The sequence below is a fragment of the Pseudoliparis swirei genome, chromosome 10 (assembly GCF_029220125.1).
Source record: "Pseudoliparis swirei isolate HS2019 ecotype Mariana Trench chromosome 10, NWPU_hadal_v1, whole genome shotgun sequence".
NCBI classification, from domain to species: domain Eukaryota; kingdom Metazoa; phylum Chordata; class Actinopteri; order Perciformes; family Liparidae; genus Pseudoliparis; species Pseudoliparis swirei.
In genome coordinates, this window is record NC_079397.1 from 15,842,815 (window position 1) to 15,863,113 (window position 20,299).

The 20,299-nt window shown below is 44.9% G+C and overlaps 1 protein-coding gene across 3 annotated transcripts in view; it reads right to left on the reverse strand.

Annotated features, from left to right (window-relative positions):
* LOC130200336 (zinc finger protein 287-like) overlaps positions 1–20,299 on the reverse strand; it is a 53,083-nt gene that overhangs the window by 18,560 nt on the left and 14,224 nt on the right. Inside the window, exons 1-2 of one of the 3 annotated variants that reach the window (XM_056424541.1) lie at positions 19,033–19,427; positions 12,330–15,050 (exon numbers count right to left, since the gene is read on the reverse strand). The exons of 1 other annotated variant lie outside the window; for it this stretch is intronic. In XM_056424541.1, coding sequence (XP_056280516.1) covers positions 13,489–15,050; positions 19,033–19,222 — 1,752 coding nt within the window. In that variant the 5' untranslated portion in view covers positions 19,223–19,427 and the 3' untranslated portion in view covers positions 12,330–13,488. Of the gene's footprint in view, positions 1–12,329; positions 15,051–19,032; positions 19,428–20,299 lie in introns of those variants that run through there. One more of the 3 variants, XM_056424542.1, reaches the window with a different exon arrangement.

Sequence of the window (20,299 nt, forward strand, 5' to 3'; positions counted from 1 at the left end):
TGCAAAGACACATTTGGCCAAATTAATAGTCAGATGTGCCTCCGCCAACCGTTCAAACAACCTCTCGATGCGCTGAACATGAGCCGTCCAAGTATCACTGCAAATTACCAAATCGTCCAGATACACCGTACAGCCCTCTAAACCCGACACCACGCGATTCATCAAACGACCTTCATGTACCGCCTCCCTTGCAGCCAACATCAACCAAGGGAGACCTTCCTCCCAGTCTCCCTCTAGCTCAGGAAGCACGTAACAAGGATTTCAATGTCTGGTGAAACCTTTCCAAAGCACCCTGACTTTGGGCGTGGTAAGCTGTTGACTGGTTCTTCTTAATCTTCAAAAGTTTCAACACCTGAGCAAACTTGTGAGATGAAAAATTGGAGCCTTGATCACTCTGAACGACCTTAGGAATACCAAATATTGAAATAAACTGCGACAAAGCCCTAACCACAGCCTTAGTTGTAATCGACCTCAAAGGATAAGCCGCTGGATACCTAGTGGTTTGACACATCACAGTCAGCAGATATTTGCAACCAGACTTTGAACATGGTAAAGGACCCACACAATCCACAATGAGATGTGTAAATGGTTCACTTACCACTTGTATCGGCTGTAGTCAGGGCCGGAGTGGGGCCACTTTTCAGCCCGGGAATTTCAGGCTCAAGACCAGCCCACTTTTTTCATGGTAGTGGAAATTGGATAAATGAAGCAACAGTTCAGCTCTTACTATCCTGTCGTTCTTTTATTAATACCATGGTCCAACAAATAATGTAAAGGTTAAATACAACAATAATAATCCACTTAAGATGAGAAGTTAACAAAAAATATGCATAACATAAAAAAAGGCAGAAGGGCATAGCAGTGGTGTCAGACTCAGATGAGGCAGTAGGCCAGATTTGTTGGAGTGAGACCTCATGGGGGCTGTCATTGTCATGGTCATTATCATTGTCATGGTCATTATCATTTTTCTGCATGAGTATTATATAGTGGTGATTTACTCCTTTACTACACCCACTTCTGAGCAAACAATGCATATTGGTTCATCAAGTACTGTCATATACTGCTCTTTCTAAGAAAATATAACTTTAAATCATATAGTTTCCTCTGTTATCCTCTCTACCTGTCCCTGTATGACTTCCTCATTGCAAATGTCGGGCTCATCATTTTCAGCAGGAGACTCTTATCTGCTGCTCCGAAGCTACAAAGAAAAATGAAGTGATATTACTGCATACTTCAATATCAATATCAATAGTATATATCAATATTTGCATAATATTTGCAGTCTATGGATCACCATATTTTAGGTGATATAAAAAGGCTAATATTTTAATTCAATTTCATATTTTGCTTGGGAATAGTTTGACAACGCTGCAATTATATTAATCAAGGCTACAACATTAGCCGAATAGTTATGTTGCTAATCATTAAGCCTTTGTCTCTCTTTACCAGTTGCCACTTGTGTTTGTCCTCTTGTAAATAAATCTGTAAGCTTGGCACATTTGGCAGCATCCTCCTCCAATTCCTTTCTTTTTTTCAACCTGGCTTTTCCAGCCCCTCCTGCCCTCTTCCTCCCTTCCATCCTCCCTGACGCGTATCGTTGCGGTCGGCCGGCCCAGCTATCCCTAGCTGAGAAAACTTTTTGGAAAAGACAGCTAAGGACCGAACCAACTCTATTATTTGGGAGGGGTGAACTTCCTCGCATGGTACAACCCATGCAGAGGCTGCGGTGTCAGAATGCTGAACGTGTGTAGCCCACTTTAAGAGAAGATGGACTAACGTGACAAATGTCAACAAATAAAATTCTCGACCGGCCCAGAAGTGAAGCAGCCCACCGGGAACTCTCCCGATTCTCCCGATTACCCACCCCGGGCCTGGCTGTAGTGGTGCTGGTTTGATCTTCTGGTTCGGTTTCCCTGTCAGCTGACACACATGACATGTTCTGATATACTGCGACACATCTGTCTTTAGACGTGGCCAAAAGTAGTGTCTCAGGATGTTCAAATATGTTTTCCGAACCCCAAAGTGTCCACACTCATCGTGTGCGACTTTCAGGACAAGAGGACGAAGCTTAGTTGGCACCACCAGCTGGAAAACCTCAGTTTCCCTACCATCAACAGCCATCCATCTTCTAAACAACAAGTCATTACGCAACATGTCTCCACTTGAAGCGTTTTCCCTTTCTGCCATTGGCGCAGCACAGTCAAAAATACCCTTCAATGAAGCATCCTGACGTTGCTCTTTTCCCACCTCATGGTGCGTAAGTAACACCGAAAACTCAGACAAAGATGAAACCTCCCTAGTCTTCATGTGGTTACTTGCGGCGGGTACTTATGCACTACAGACCGCTGGCCGAGCAAAGCGACTAGCAAGCTAGCAAAAATACTGCGACCACGGCCATGCCCCCAAGTTTCAGCCACTTTCACCACAACATTACACCCGCTGCGACCCCAAGGGAATCGTCGCTACCACCTATCAGGAGAAACTCCGTACAAAATAACGAACTAACTCAAACACACAACCTTATCCTACCAGTTTGGACGAGCCCCCAGCTGTCATGGCTTGGCTCTCAGCCACAACAAATGCACGTGTGTGGCGCGAGTAGAAAAAGAGAAGTTTTATTCCACCACTACAGGATAACAACACCGGCGGAAACACAATTCATAGGCCGGAGGTCAGCTGTTCCTGGCTGCTCCTCGTCCTCAATCTAGTCTTCTTCAACACAGCATGATGTTCATTTCGTACATTACGGTCATTGAGAGTCGAACAGACCATAAAGCAGGGGATGCTTTAGGGCGGGCTTACTGTGATTGACAGTAACAGTCTGAGAGTTGTCCGTGTTTTCTTCCATCTAAATGCATCCGAACATTGTTCAAACCCACACCACCTGTTTACAATTCTGGAGGAGGATACCTGTTATGAAAGACACTCACTTCAGCTGCTGAATGTTCCTCCATGCAGGGGCGTTTGTAGGATTCAAAGAAAAGGGGGGCTAAGCCCCAAGGCTGGTGAAATTCCACGACGCAATTTTTTTTTAGCCCCAGATATCCCTTGTTAGACAGAATTCCAGGGTCATGGTAATTTTTTAATGCTCATTTGGACTCCATCACTGAGATAAAGATGAACTAGTTCAGTGTCAAATATACCATTCAATAGAGAAAAATATAATATATAATAATGCAAAGAATAGAGAGATGTTCATAGTTATTTCTTGTATTTCGAATTCACTCGACAGTTTCTAACTTCCCTTTCATTTGCTTCAAGTAAACCTAAATGTATGCAGGTAATAATCGTTAACTGACTGCCAGATCCTGTAACGACCTGGACTTACCAGTTCACTCTGCGCATCATTGACTTTGAGCTAAACTCCTGGCTGTCGTCGACGAGAGACGTTACTTGGCAGAGTGAGAAAGCCAGCGCAGCAGCCTCCCCAAGGTCCTAGTGCCCCGGCGTTATATTGATAAGTATGATGATGTCAGGGTGTCGTAGGCTAGAGAGAGCTTGGACCCAAATGCCAAAACGGTTTCCACAGAAGATTTATTCCTTTAGCTCCAAAACAGGTTACACACAAACCAAACAGTAGGACTCACACAACTAAACTGGTGCATGAGACAAACAGGGTTTAAATACACAGGGAGGTGGAGGTGATTGGACACTGGGGAACGAGACACAGGTGGACACAATGAGGGCGGGGCTAGCAATCACACAGAAGGAAACAATCAGGAACAGGTGAGACAATCACAGGGACAGGAATTGCAGGTAAACAGAGGACACGAGAGACAGGGACTTCAAAATAAGACACCAAACAAGACACAGAAACTCCGGATCCGACAGATGATAGGCTAAGGATTGTAATTTGAAGAGAGAAAATATACAAACCAGAAAGCACACACATATGTAGCATGTTAGAGTTATAAATAACACGTCCATGTGAGAAACAATAGTTTTATTTAATGACATCACACAGGAGATTGTTGAAGCCCCCCTAGAATAGGCCTAACGACGCCCATGCCTCAACGTCACACACTCAGAAGAAACATAATCGTCTTTATTGTGTGTTGGCACAGATGAATAAAGATGGCTGTGGTGATTAATGTGCACACGGATGCTGACTGGCATGACGGGCATGACTGGCATGGCATATTGTTTGAGTTACAGTTGAGCAAAAGAAAAGGCCTGTAATAATAATTATAACTAGATAACTCCATCAAGGCCAATCAAATCCATTCCAAAATATAACTCAGAGCCTTTTCTTTCCATTTACAGGGGAACATTTGATGCCTATAAATCTGTAGATTTTTGTATAATCGCACAATTGTAGCCAAGAAAAGAACAAAAATCCTCCTATTTTGTGTGTAATTGTTCTCCAACTGTCTTCATCACTCTGAAACCATACCACACATGTTGAGGATGATTCACTTGAACTTCTGCGACCTAACAAGAGGAACAATATGTGACCTATATGTTGTTATAACTTGAGTAGAGTTCACAAAATTATTTTTGAACCCATGCCGTAATAATATGGGCTGCTCTGACCAAATCAGGCAAAACCAACAATTATTTAAAAAATGATGAATTGGGCCAAAAATAGAATATTTACTCCATTATGTGATGTTTATTTAGCTAATAGTTCAAGCCCGCCACCCCCATGACAATATTAGTGCTGACATAGATGGCAAATATCCAAAGTAAGATAACTTTATCACCATTAATATGCCTATTATGCTGTGTGTGTTGACTCTGTTCTGAATTGTCTTTGCAGTTAATGACGGACCCCCAGGACAAAGGTTTAGGGAGACCAGCATTTTTTCCAAAGATGATTTGTAACACTCATTACTTTGATCGGCTCACGAGATGAAAGAGCATTTCCAAAACAAAACCTACCGCAACCATGCAACATCAGAGAGAGACCCAATATGGACACGAAGACACTAAAACATGTTCCAAAAGGACGACAAGAAGGTTAGACCATGTCCTGGTGTAAGGTTAGACCATGTCCTGGGTGTAAGGTTAGACCATGTCCTGGGTGTAAGGTTAGACCATGTCCTGGGTGTAGAGATAGACCATGTCCTGGGTGTAAGGTTAGACCATGTCCTGGGTGTAGAGTTAGTCCATGTACTGGGTTTAAGGTTAGACCATGTCCTGGTGTCAGGTTAGACCATGTCCTGGTGTAGAGTTAGACCATGTCCTGGGTGTAAGGTTAGACCATGTCCTTGGTGTAGAGTTAGACCATGTCCTGGGTGTAAGGTTAGACCATGTCCTGGGTGTAAGGTTAGACCATGCCCTGGGTGTAAGGTTAGACCATGTCCTGGATGTAAGGTTAGACCATGTCCTGGGTGTAAGGTTAGACCATGTCCTGGGTGGTTAGACCATGACCTGGGTGTAAGATTAGACCATGTCCTGGTGTAAGTTAGACCATGTCCTGGGTGTAAGGTTAGACCATGTCCTGGTGGGTTAGACCATGTCCTGGGTGTAAGGTTAGACCATGTCCTGGGTGTGAGTTAGACCATGTCCTGTGTAAGTTAGACCATGTCCTGGGTGTAAGGTTAGACCATGTCCTGGGTGTAATTAGACCATGTCCTGGGTGTAAGGTTAGACCATGTCCTGGGTGTAAGGTTAGACCATGTCCTGGTGTAAGGTTAGACCATGTCCTGGGTGTAAGGTTAGACCATGTCCTGGGTGTAGAGTTAGACCATGCCCTGGGTGTAAGGTTAGACCATGTCCTGGATGTAAGGTTAGACCATGTCCTGGGTGTAAGGTTAGACCATGTCCTGGGTGTAGAGTTAGACCATATCCTGGTGTCAGGTTAGACCATGTCCTGGTGTAAGGTTAGACCATGTCCTGGTGTAAGGTTAGACCATGTCCTGGGTGTAAGGTTAGACCATGTCCTGGTGTAAGGATAGACCATGTCCTGGGTGTAAGGTTAGACCATGTCCTGGGTGTAAGTTTAGACCATGTCCTGGATGTAAGGATAGACCATGTCCTGGGTGTAAGGTTAGACCATGTCCTGGATGTAAGGTTGTAAGGTTAGACCATGTCCTGGGTGTAAGGTTAGACCATGTCCTGGTGTAAGGTTAGACCATGTCCTGGGTGTAAGGTTAGACCATGTCCTGGGTGTAGAGTTAGACCATGTCCTGGGTGTAAGGTTAGACCATGTCCTGGGTGTAAGGTTAGACCATGTCCTGGGTGTAGAGTTAGACCATGTCCTGGGTGTAAGGTTAGACCATGTCCTGGGTGTAAGGTTAGACCATGTCCTGGTGTAAGGTTAGACCATGTCCTGGATGGAAGGTTAGACCATGTCCTGGGTGTAAGGTTAGACCATGTCCTGGGTGTAGAGTTAGACCATGTCCTGGGTGTAAGGTTAGACCATGTCCTGGTGTAAGGTTAGACCATGTCCTGGGTGTAAGGTTAGACCATGTCCTGGGTGTAGAGTTAGACCATGTCCTGGGTGACCATGTCCTGGTGTAAGGTTAGACCATGTCCTGGGTGTAAGGTTAGACCATGTCCTGGGTGTAAGGTTAGACCATGTCCTGGGTGTAGAGTTAGACCATGTCCTGGGTGTAAGGTTAGACCATGTCCTGGGTGTAAGGTTAGACCATGTCCTGGGTGTAGAGTTAGACCATGTCCTGGGTGTAAGGTTAGACCATGTCCTGGGTGTAAGGATAGACCATGTCCTGGGTGTAAGGTTAGACCATGTCCTGGATGTAAGGTTAGACCATGTCCTGGGTGTAAGGTTAGACCATGTCCTGGGTTAGACCATGTCCTGGGTGTAAGGTTAGACCATGGCCTGGGTGTAGTTAGACCATGTCCTGGGTGTAAGGTTAGACCATGTCCTGGGTGTAAGGTTAGACCATGTCCTGGGTGTAGAGTTAGACCATGTCCTGGTGTAAGGATAGACCATGTCCTGGGTGTAGAGTTAGACCATGTCCTGGGTGTAGAGTTAGACCATGTCCTGGGTGTAAGGTTAGACCATGTCCTGGGTGTAAGGTTAGACCATGTCCTGGGTGTAAGGTTAGACCATGTCCTTGGTGTAGAGTTAGACCATGCCCTGGGTGTAAGGTTAGACCATGTCCTGGTGTAAGGTTAGACCATGTCCTGGTGTAAGGTTAGACTATGTCCTGGGTGTAAGGTTAGACCATGTCCTGGTGTAAGGTTAGACCATGTCCTGGGTGTAAGGTTACACCATGTCCTGGGTGTAGAGTTAGACCATGTCCTGGGTGTAAGGTTAGACCATGCCCTGGGTGTAAGGTTAGACCATGTCCTGGGTGTAAGGTTAGACCATGTCCTGGGTGTAGAGTTAGACCATGTCCTGGGTGTAAGGTTAGACCATGTCCTGGGTGTAAGGTTAGACCATGTCCTGGTGTAAGGTTAGACCATGTCCTGGGTGTAAGGTTAGACCATGTCCTTGGTGTAGAGTTAGACCATGCCCTGGGTGTAAGGTTAGACCATGTCCTGGATGTAGGGTTAGACCATGTCCTGGGTGTAAGGTTAGACCATGTCCTGGGTGTAGAGTTAGACCATGTCCTGGGTGTAAGGTTAGACCATGTCCTGGGTGTAAGGTTAGACCATGCCCTGGGTGTAAGGTTAGACCATGTCCTGGATGGAAGGTTAGACCATGTCCTGGGTGTAAGGTTAGACCATGTCCTGGGTGTAGAGTTAGACCATGTCCTGGGTGTAGAGTTAGACCATGCCCTGGGTGTAAGGTTAGACCATGTCCTGGATGTAAGGTTAGACCATGTCCTGGTGTAAGGTTAGACCATGTCCTGGGTGTAGAGTTAGACCATGTCCTGGGTGTAAGGTTAGACCATGTCCTGGGTGTAAGGTTAGACCATGTCCTGGGTGTAAGGTTAGACCATGTCCTGGGTGTAAGGTTAGACCATGTCCTGGGTGTAAGGTTAGACCATGTCCTGGGTGTAGAGTTAGACCATGTCCTGGGTGTAAGGTTAGACCATGTCCTGGGTGTAAGGATAGACCATGTCCTGGGTGTAAGGTTAGACCATGTCCTGGATGTAAGGTTAGACCATGTCCTGGGTGTAAGGTTAGACCATGTCCTGGGTGTAAGGATAGACCATGTCCTGGTGTAAGGATAGACCATGTCCTGGGTGTAGAGTTAGACCATGTCCTGGTGTAAGGTTAGACCATGTCCTGGGTGTAAGGTTAGACCATGTCCTGGGTGTAGAGTTAGACCATGTCCTGGGTGTAAGGTTAGACCATGTCCTGGTGTAAGGATAGACCATGTCCTGGGTGTAGAGTTAGACCATGTCCTGGGTGTAAGGTTAGACCATGTCCTGGGTGTAGAGTTAGACCATGTCCTGGGTGTAAGGTTAGACCATGTCCTGGTGTAAGGTTAGACCATGTCCTGGTGTAAGGTTAGACCATGTCCTGGATGTAAGGTTAGACCATGTCCTGGTGTAAGGTTAGACCATGTCCTGGTGTAAGGTTAGACCATGTCCTGGGTGTAAGGTTAAACCATGTCCTGGTGTAAGGTTAGACCATGTCCTGGGTGTAGAGTTAGACCATGTCCTGGGTGTAAGGTTAGACCATGTCCTGGGTGTAGAGTTAGACCATATCCTGGTGTCAGGTTAGACCATGTCCTGGTGTAAGGTTAGACCATGTCCTGGTGTAAGGTTAGACTATGTCCTGGGTGTAAGGTTAGACCATGTCCTGGTGTAAGGTTAGACCATGTCCTGGGTGTAAGGTTACACCATGTCCTGGGTGTAGAGTTAGACCATGTCCTGGGTGTAAGGTTAGACCATGCCCTGGGTGTAAGGTTAGACCATGTCCTGGGTGTAAGGTTAGACCATGTCCTGGGTGTAAGGTTAGACCATGTCCTGGTGTAAGGTTAGACCATGTCCTGGGTGTAAGGTTAGACCATGTCCTTGGTGTAGAGTTAGACCATGCCCTGGGTGTAAGGTTAGACCATGTCCTGGATGTAGGGTTAGACCATGTCCTGGGTGTAAGGTTAGACCATGTCCTGGGTGTAGAGTTAGACCATGTCCTGGGTGTAAGGTTAGACCATGTCCTGGGTGTAAGGTTAGACCATGCCCTGGGTGTAAGGTTAGACCATGTCCTGGATGGAAGGTTAGACCATGTCCTGGGTGTAAGGTTAGACCATGTCCTGGGTGTAGAGTTAGACCATGTCCTGGGTGTAGAGTTAGACCATGCCCTGGGTGTAAGGTTAGACCATGTCCTGGATGTAAGGTTAGACCATGTCCTGGGTGTAAGGTTAGACCATGTCCTGGGTGTAGAGTTAGACCATGTCCTGGGTGTAAGGTTAGACCATGTCCTGGGTGTAAGGTTAGACCATGCCCTGGGTGTAAGGTTAGACCATGTCCTGGGTGTAAGGTTAGACCATGTCCTGGGTGTAGAGTTAGACCATGTCCTGGGTGTAAGGTTAGACCATGTCCTGGGTGTAGAGTTAGACCATGTCCTGGGTGTAAGGTTAGACCATGTCCTGGGTGTAAGGATAGACCATGTCCTGGGTGTAAGGTTAGACCATGTCCTGGATGTAAGGTTAGACCATGTCCTGGGTGTAAGGTTAGACCATGTCCTGGGTGTAAGGATAGACCATGTCCTGGTGTAAGGATAGACCATGTCCTGGGTGTAGAGTTAGACCATGTCCTGGTGTAAGGTTAGACCATGTCCTGGGTGTAAGGTTAGACCATGTCCTGGGTGTAGAGTTAGACCATGTCCTGGGTGTAAGGTTAGACCATGTCCTGGTGTAAGGATAGACCATGTCCTGGTGTAAGGATAGACCATGTCCTGGGTGTAGAGTTAGACCATGTCCTGGTGTAAGGTTAGACCATGTCCTGGGTGTAAGGTTAGACCATGTCCTGGGTGTAGAGTTAGACCATGTCCTGGTGTAAGGTTAGACCATGTCCTGGTGTAAGGTTAGACCATGTCCTGGTGTAAGGTTAGACCATGTCCTGGATGTAAGGTTAGACCATGTCCTGGTGTAAGGTTAGACCATGTCCTGGTGTAAGGTTAGACCATGTCCTGGGTGTAAGGTTAAACCATGTCCTGGTGTAAGGTTAGACCATGTCCTGGGTGTAAGGTTAGACCATGTCCTGGTGTAAGGTTAGACCATGTCCTGGTGTAAGGTTAGACCATGTCCTGGTGTAAGGTTAGACCATGTCCTGGGTGTAAGGTTAGACCATGTCCTGGTGTAAGGTTAGACCATGTCCTGGTGTAAGGTTAGACCATGTCCTGGTGTAAGGTTAGACCATGTCCTGGGTGTAAGGTTCATCTCACCTCCAAAACTCACTGAAACCACCAAAACAATAGTTTGGACTGATTGCATGTTAGCAATAGAAAGAAAACTGTAAATCGTATATTTAAATAAATAAGAATAACGAATGTCATAATTATCTAGTGATATTCAAAAATGACAATTGAAAAATAAAGATGCATTTGTTTTATTATTTTTCAATACCTTCAAGCTTCAGTGCTTCCTGTTCTTACTGTATTACTCTACCATCATCAGTTTCTTTTCTGACATGTTCCTTAATCTATTCAATTCAATTTATTCTGTATAGCCCAATATCACAATTTTCGAATTTGCCTCAGAGGGCTTTATGTACACATACGACATCCCTGACCTTTGACCTCACATCGGATCAGGAACAACTCCCAAGAAATAGAAAAAACCTTTCACAGAAAAAAAGTAAAGCAACAGGAGGATCCCTCTCCAGGATGGACAGAAGCAAAATATGTCATGTGACCAGAAGGAGTCATTACAGAGTTACAACACATTCAATGGGGGCCTCATCACCAGGGCCATGGCAGGAGGCATCAGACACAGCCAGGTCCAATGGACCCTATGAGACGTGAAGTCACAACTACTCTGGGGAGGAAGTATTCCAACTAATTATGGAAATAAATAGGAAACCAACACAATATGTTAAAGATACAACTTGTTGTCTTTTGTCCTCTAGAAATCAACTATAAAAATGAAGCCAGGCATCTGTGAATATTTAATCAGTTTTGCTTAAGAGTTTCACACATTCGGGTTAGGGTTATCTCAATGTGAGCCAATAATTAATAATAATATGAATTAATTAATAACTAGAACGGGCACTCGGTAGAGCGCATACCTTCGCTGCAGCCACATTTTGGCATTAGTTGCATGCCAATTGGATAGAAATTGACGGCGCTATGGTAAAAAGAAGATTTTGACTTTTTCATGACCTTGACTTTGACCTTTGACACGATCGATCCGAAAATCTAATCAAATGGTCCCTAGATAATAACCAATCATCCCACCAAATTTCATGCGATTTGGTTTAATACTTTATGAGTTATGCAAATAACACACACACACGCATTCAAATAAATACACAGTGATCAAAACATAACCTTACGTATTTTCAATGCGAAAGTAAAGCATACCACATGTGGACCGCCAGTTTAGAGATCTTGAAATACTATGTAATGAAAAATATACTACAACACTATGGAAGAAGAAACTGGTTTGACACACGTGCCCAGAACACATTAAATATTAATACATACAGTATGTATCATATTTAATGGCTTGATGTTTCAAAGTGTTATGTTTATGATCTGAATGCCGTCGTCATGCATGTATCCAGAGTTCTGGATCAGACAGCGGTGAAGGGAGTAAGAACAGGGTGTGTTGTTCTACACTGTGACACTTCAATTACGAGCTTGTTGTCATAGTAACCCTCTCTGGCACAGTCGGAAAATACAGCATCAGTATAGAGTCTACACAGTATACTGATGCTGTATTTTCCAACTGTTGAATAATTTATTTGTATGCGTGTTACTCGCATAACTCAGAAAGTATTAAACCGAATCGCATGAAATTTGGTGGGATGATTGGTTATTATCCGGGGACCATTTGATTAGATTTTGGGATCGATCGGAAAGGTCAAGATCTTCTTTTTACCATAGCGGTCAATTTCTATCCAATTGGCATGCAACTAATGCCAAAATGTACATAATTCAATGCCCAATATTGTGATATGCGAAGGTATGCGCTCTAACGAGTGCCCGTTCTAGTTCCAAACTTGCTTTGTTGAAGCGAAAAGCCTCACTTGTGATCTCATCCTGAAAATGATCCAGCTGACTACGTTAGCCAGGTACGAGAAACAGGGCCCAGTAGTGCTTCAGGTCAAATGATCACATATTCAGTTGTTAATTTTTTTTATATCGACAGACACACACACACCTGCGTAACCCTCGACTGTGATGTCACAGACTGTGAACTCATAAAACACTCAGTGTTCACTCATATAGGGTCAAGACTGGCAGAGAAAACTTCTTCAACCTTATCATGAACAACAACCCTGCTAACAACATGAACAACAACGTAGCTGAATGAACTTATTTATTCAACCCTCCGGTTTTTAAGTATTTAAAGTAACATTATGTAACAATTGTACCTTAAAATAACAGCTTGAAAAAAATTGTGACGATACAATGACTTTTAATTTGGCGATTTGCGGCTCCGCCATTGCCATCGGGGGTCTGTGGGGAAATAACTCCGCTATGTAGGATTCTGGAGCCGCCCGCTCCGGGGCGGATGTACTTCGACCTGCTTTCCGGCAGTGATTACGCAATGTCATATAGTGCCAGTCCACGCTCGCAGCTACAGTATAAGGGTAGCTTTTTTATGTAGCTTTTTGGTGTTGTCAACAATATTGTATTCGATCACACGTACTCCACATTCAAACATTTAGAAAACAACGTATATAGGCTGAAAACGCGATCGGTATTTCATCTAAACTAAATGTTGTCATTCTTTTGGTTATGTTGTAACAATTAAGCCTAGCAATTCAATCAAGGGGAAAAGGTACAATACGCAAAAAAAAAAGGGAATGGGCGGATCTGCGAGTTCTGGTGTTAACTATCTGCTCAAATGGTCATAAAAGAAAAACACAGTCGATATGCGGAAACCCAAATGTTATTATATTAAATCAAATTCAATGCATCTGAAGCCCCCAAAATGAACACATACACTACAAACAATCAAACCCACTCAAAACGAAGTATAATCCCCGGATCCCGACAGTCCCAAAGTCTTTGCAGTCCCCCCAAACAAAAGTAAATGACTGCAAGCGCACACACACACCCCTCCCCCCAAAAGCTGGCAAACAGCTGACCGACCAGGCGGAAACGTGGCGAGGCGCTGCATTCAATCCCGGCGCTACTTCACCCTAGTCTGGTAGGTGCTGGGCCCAGTTCACAGTGTTCCTGCGCAGTCTTCGTATTAGTGATCCCGCCCGTTGGTATAAATCCAAAATAGAAACAGTCGTCGGATTGCTTCTACCGGGCTGCATCTATCGTAACTGGGTATTTACGACACTGAAGTAAACGTTAAATACCTCAAAAACTGAAGGGGGCGCTAAAGGGGAAAAATGACATAATGGGGCTTTAACCATGTCTCATTTATTTCTGATGATCTTATCAATGCAATAGTGATTTTCTTAAATCACAGAGAAGAGAGAATTTTTTAAGAAAAATGTACCACTAATTTGTTTTTCCAGTGTGGACAGTTGAGTGTCGTTTCAGACTCTGAGCTTGTCTGAATGTTTTACCACAAACTGAACAACTGAATAGTTCATCTCCAGTGTGGACAGTTGAGTGTCGTTTCAGTCTCTGCGCTAGTCTGAATGTTTTACCACAAACTGAACAACTGAATAGTTTCTCTCCAGTGTGGACAGTTGAGTGTAGCTTCAGACTGTTCGCTAGTCTGAATGTTTTACCACAAACTGAACAACTGAATAGTTTCTCTCCAGTGTGGACAGTTGAGTGTAGTTTCAGACTGTTCGCTAGTCTGAATGTTTTACCACAAACTGAACAACTGAATAGTTTCTCTCCAGTGTGGACAGTTGAGTGTAGTTTCAGACTGTTCGCTAGTCTGAATGTTTTACCACAAACTGAACAACTGAATAGTTTCTCTCCAGTGTGGACAGTTGAGTGTAGTTTCAGAGTGTTCGCTAGTCTGAATGTTTTACCACAAACTGAACAGCTGAATAGTTCATCTCCAGTGTGGACAGTTGAGTGTACTTTCAGAGCGTTCGCTCGTCTGAATGTTTTCCCACAAACTGAACAGCTGAATAGTTTTTCTCCAGAGTGGACAGTTGAGTGTACTTTCAGAGCGTTCGCTAGTCTGAATGTTTTACCACAAACTGAACAACTGATTGGTTTCTTTCCTGTTTTGACTCCAGAGTGTCTCTTCGGATGTCTCTTGTGGCCAAAGCTTCCAGAGGAGCTTATTGATGTTTTTCCAGTATTACAGTCCACGTCACTTTCAAGGACTTTATTGTTTTGCAAAGGGTTTAAATGAGACAGAGGTTCCTGAGTCTCCTTCCAATCATCACTGTTATCAGTCTCACATTCAGAGGATTGGGAAGTCTCATCAGCAGTCGGTTGTAAAGGACTATCTGGATCTGATCTGGATCCGTCTTCCTCTCCATCTCTTTCCGTTTTCAAATGTTTTATTTTTTTAGTGGACTTTGAGAACTGAGCAAATGGGAACTTGATACCAGCCTCCTCCAGCGCTTGAAGCTGCACTCCTTCCTGACTGATCCCGAGTTCCTCCTGTTCCTCTTTAATGTGTGGGGGCTCTGGGTCCTCCAGTTCCTCTTTAATGTGTGGGGGCTCTGGGTCCTCCAGTTCCTCTTTAATGTGTGGGGGCTCTGGGTCCTCCAGTTCCTCTTTAATGTGTGGGTGCTCTGGGTCCTCCTGGTCCTCCAGTTCCTCTTTAATGTGTGGGGGCTCTGGGTCCTCCAGTTCCTCTTTAATGTGTGGGGGCTCTGGGTCCTCCTGGTCTTCTCTAATGTGTGGGGGCTCTGGGTCTTCCTGGTCCTCCAGTTCCTCTTTAATGTGTGGGGGCTCTTGGTCTTCCTGGTCTTCTTTAATGTGTGGGGGCTCTGGGTCCTCCTGGTCTTCTTTAATGTGTGGGGGCTCTGGGTCCTCCTGGTCTTCTTTAATGTGTGGGGGCTCTGGGTCTTCCTGGTCCAGACTGGAGCTCCAGTCATGCTGCTCAGAGGGAACCTCTGGTTTAGTCACCAACAGCTGCTGGACATCTGTGCAGAATAATACAATACATGTAGACATCTTAAGAATCTCATATTGAACTGTAATATTCAAGAGGTTTATCAATGAGTGAGGACAGGTTTCTTTCGGGAGAACCTGAACAAAATAAACTCAGAAGTGAGATCAATAAGTCATGACACAGAAAGAGGAAGAAAAACTGTCATCTGAAAAGTACACCATGTACCTCTGAGGTGTAGTAGCCTACAGTAAAAAGTACAATATGTACCTTTGTGATGTATCATAACAAAAAGTATGAACATGTTTACATACTGCAGTACAGTACCTGTAACTCTACCTCAGTACATGATGTGAATACTTCCTCCAGAATTGTTTCAGACAGTTTAAAGTTATAAAGAAACATCTCTCCTACCCGTTCTACTCACACCCAGCACCTTGTCACAGGAGGCCTCTGGAACTGTCAGTCAGCCAACCGCAAGGCCCATTTCATCTCTGGCTTCGCTATGGAGCAGTCGCTTGACTTCCTGGCTCTCACTGAGACCTGGATCACACGTCTACCCCGGCTGCTCTCTCCTCTGCCTTCTCCTTCAGCCACACACCCAGACCCTCTGGTCGGGGTGGAGCTACAGGTTTACTCATCTCACCCAAATGGTGTTTCTCTCTCTACCCGCTTCCACTTTTTACCCCACTGACTTTTGAGTTCCATGCTGTGATGGTTACTCATCCGGTTCAACTACACATTGTTGTTCTCTACCGTCCCCCTGGTTCTTTGGGAGATTTCTTGGAAGAGCTAGACGTCCTCCTGTCGAACTTCTCGGAACACGGCCCCCCGCTCATCCTTCTGGGTGACTTGAACATCCAGACAGAAGTCATGTGACCTGTTACTGTTACTGTCTTCCTTTGACCTCTCACTCAGTCCCTCCCCTCCTATGGAGGACTTAAAATGACTTAAGTATAAATAAATAAATGCATGAATAAATACAAGAATAAATGTATAAATACAGAAATAAATATATATAAGTTATAACTCAACAGGACATCATTAAATAAATGTATTTCTACATTTCTTCATTTATTTATATCTCTATTTATGTGTCCACACGTATTTCTTTATTTATTTATGTGTGACATTTACGTGTCCGTATATTCAAATGAGCTGGGCGGTCCGAACCTCATTGTTGAACAGGATTGGTCAAGTCGGAGAGCAAGACAGAAGCAATCGATCCCTAGCACTTGGACCTGTAGACGAACAGCGTTTATTCTGCATTCTTGTCTGTACATTCTAAATACTACTGTTGTTGAGTCACAGAATGTAATTTAAGGATGTTTTCAGCCGAGAAGTTAGTAGTTTAAGCATAAAATGTGTGGTCGGTTTATCGAGATTCAGCCTAATAAGGATATGCGACGGAGATTTGAGGTCCTGCTTGCGGGACCACTGAGCTCCGCAGCTGTGTGGCGGTCAGCGCTGTGTGGCCCGAGAAGCCTGATCTCGGCAGGACATTTTGAAATGCTCCGCTGGCTCTGACGTCTCAGCGGCTAAACATGAGATATAATTAGGTTTTGGAGGATCTAAAGAGCACAACGAGTTTATTATTTATTAAAAGATAACGTTACGTCAATTTGACTGAGGGTTAAGATTCATAACTTCATATTGTAGCGACCCTGGGTCAGGAAAGCTACGAGACGTTGTATAGTTATTACCGTTTATTCGTAGCCTACGCCAAACGACAGTGAACACCGCAACACATTCTACTCCACTGTAAAGTATTTTACAGTGAATAATTGGAGGAAATTCATGAGCAAGAACAGTTGATGTGGTGACGTCACAAGACCAGAAAGACCGTCCTGCGTCCTCGAGAGTCCGGACTCCCAAGACCATACTCACAAGACCAGACTCCAAAAGAACACGAGTCTGTACTCAGTGTACATGGAAATGATAAACGGCTGAAGTCAAAAAGCTGTCTAGGCTAACTTCTGCTAACGGTGAGCTGAGCGAGCCAACTTCAGCTTCATGTGCCAGGCAGAAGTAGTAGAGCACAACACACCAGGTGCATCACACTCCTGTGACCAATCATGCTTTAGACAAAGGTTCGGACCGCCCAGCTCATTTGAATATACGGACACGTAAATGTCACACATAAATAAATGAAGAAATACGTGTGGACACGTAAATAGAGAAATAAATAAATGAAGAAATACAGAAATGTAGAGATATATTTATTGAATGATGTCCTGTTGATTTATAACTTATATTTATTCATTCCTATATTTATTTATTTATACATTTATTTATTTATTCCTATATTTATTCATGCATTTATTTATTTATTTATACTTAAGTCATTTTGAGTCCTCCATACCCTCCTACTCACAAAGCCGGCAACCACCTTGACTACATTTTCACTAGAAGCTGCTCTACCTCTAACCTCACTGTAACCCCTCTCCATGTCTCTGACCACTTCTTCATCTCTTACTCTCTCACTCTCTGGTACTGATAACCCACCCATATCTACAGACTCTGTCCCTCCTCTCTGGCCTCCTCTGTCCTATCTGCTCTCCCCTCAACTGACTCCTTCTCACTCATGCAGCCTAACTCTGCCACAGACACTCTCCTCTCATCCCCGTCTTCATCTCTTGATTCTCTTTGTCCTTTTAAGACACGACCGGTTCGCAAATCCTCTCCGGCTCCGTGGTCGTCTGACTCGGTGCTCCCCGAGAGCCACCTTGCGGCGACGGAGAGAAATGGCGCAAATCCCAGTCACAACCTGACTACCACCTTCAACAGCTCTGTGTTGGCCCCTACCCTGACTGCCAGGAACCTCGGGGTGACACGAGACAGTCAACTCTCCTGACCAACATCACTGCGACAGCGCGTTCCTGTAGGTACATGCTGCACAACATCAGGAGAATACGTCCTCTTCTTACTCAGAAGGCGGCACAGGTTCTGGTGGTCCAGGCTCTGGTCATCTCACATCTAGACTACTGCAACTCCCTCCTGGCAGGTCTACCTGCTAAGGCCATCCGACCTCTGCAGCTCATCCAGAACTCAGCAGCTTGACTGGTCTTCAGCCTCCAGAAATTCACCCACACCACTCCTCCGCTCTCTTCACTGGTTACCGGTGGCGGCTCGCATCCGCTTTAAAACATTGGTTCTAGCGTACCGTGCTACGAACGGATCGGGCCCCGTCTACATCCGGGATGTGGTCACACCGTACACCCCGGCACGCTCCGCTCGGCAACAGCCAACCGACTTGTGGCTCCTGCACTTCGAGCTAATCACTCGAAATCCAGACTGTTTGCTGTCCTGGCTCCTCATTGGTGGAACGAGCTCCCCACTGACATCAGGACAGCAGAACGTCTCTACACCTTCCGCCGGAAACTAAAAACACATCTTTTCCGAGTATCTGGATTAAAACACAGATTAGCACTTCAGTGGCACTTAAATTAGGGTGACCAGACGTCCTCTTTTTTAGACCTAAAAAATGTGTCCGGCAGGGATTCCAAAAACGTCCGGAATTTTGCTTCGTCGGATATTTGTGTTTCTCTGGGTCTTTCACAAACTATTATTTACCCTTACAAGTTTTGGAAATGGTATCTCCCTTACGTTCCACCTTCTTGCGCGAGCTCTGACTGTAGAGAGAACAGTCATTGGTCGACCGATCTCAGGGTTGCCAGATACACGATAATTATCCTCCAAATACGACCATTTTGAGCCTTTGGTACAATACTTCACCATTTCCAATCTGGCAACACCGAGCACCTTGCCGCCTCCACTAGTTGCATGCTATACACAACTACTACCCCCCCCCCCCTCTTTTTCACAAACTCAAATCTGGTCACCCTACTTAAATAGCTCTTATTATGGTACTTTTGTAATTCGACTATGTTGAGGAAATGTTACTTTCTGTATTCTTGTTGTTCTTAGTTTGTACTCTAGGTTGATGCACTTATTGTAAGTCGCTTTGGATAAAAGCGTCTGCTAAATGACACGTGATGTAATGTAACGTAACCAACCTGCTCGTTGTAACCGGACTGTTGGGTTGAACATGGCGTCCAGTCGTTTTCGTTGGCGCTCGTGCTCCTCTTTTAAACTAGTCAGTTCCTCCTCGTGCTCTGCTGTGTCTTCAAACAGCCCACATATCTCTCCAGCAGCCGCAGTCAGTCGCTGGTTCACTAAACATATCAGCTCTGGGACGTTACACATGTTCACGAACTCACGGACAGACGTTTCCTCCACACGCGCTCGGCTCCGTCTACTTCCTGCTAGCACGCTGACGTCATGACGTCATGACACCGTGAGACAATCCGGACGGAAACAACAACGCCGCGTCCACTCGGACAGGGTCACGTGGCGGGAGGAGGACACACGCGGTTTGGTCCCGAATACGAAGAGTCACTGCGACTCGCGCTGCGACAGCCGAGTTCCGTCTCCGTCTACTTCCGGTCGGCTCCGTTCTTCTTCTTCTTCTTAAATTTGTTGGCAGATGGCATCCAGTGAACGGTGCATTTCCGCCACCTACTGTAGTGGAGTGTGGACCAGAGTACCCTATCCCCTTACAAAACCAAACCCAACAAAATCAATAAAACAAAACAAAAGGGAGATTAAAAATGTCAGTGCTTTAAATTCTATTGCTTAATCCTGTTTCTTTCAAATATTGTAAGACCTGTCCTGCCCCCAGCTCTAAATATAAGACTACTATATAAGACTAAGATCTCGGAGACGTTCCCTGTCGATCTCCAAAATAAAATGAAAATAAAATCAGAAACACATTGTTCCTCGTTCTCGAACATTTTCTGAAGTGTCTTCTGAAACGTTTTCTTCCTGACTGGAACATCGACGTCAGAAAAGATCTCCGCCTGATTTTAATGAACGCCTGAAAACGGGTTTTCTGACAGCCGTGTTCTCAGCTGTGCTCCCCGAGAGAGGGGAGCGTATAGTACAGGTGGGGCACAGGGGAAATGCAGAAAGACCTTTATTCATAACTTTACATATTACACAAGTTCAAAGTACAAGGACATACAACTACGTCATCAATAAATGAATGTTGTAATGCCTGTATCTTAGTGTAAATGTTTACGTTACAAATTACGCCTGCGCATGCACAAATGCCGAGATTCTTGGCGACTTGCCAGGTACTACCTCCGTGAGTTGGGCTTTTCTGCTGTTGTCCTTCAAAACAAAAGCTCAACATTGAGCTTTTTTTCTTGTCTGATGGAGCAATCTGGTTTACTTGAAAGTGATTGCAATTGTATTTATTCTATTATTTGAAAAAGCACAGAT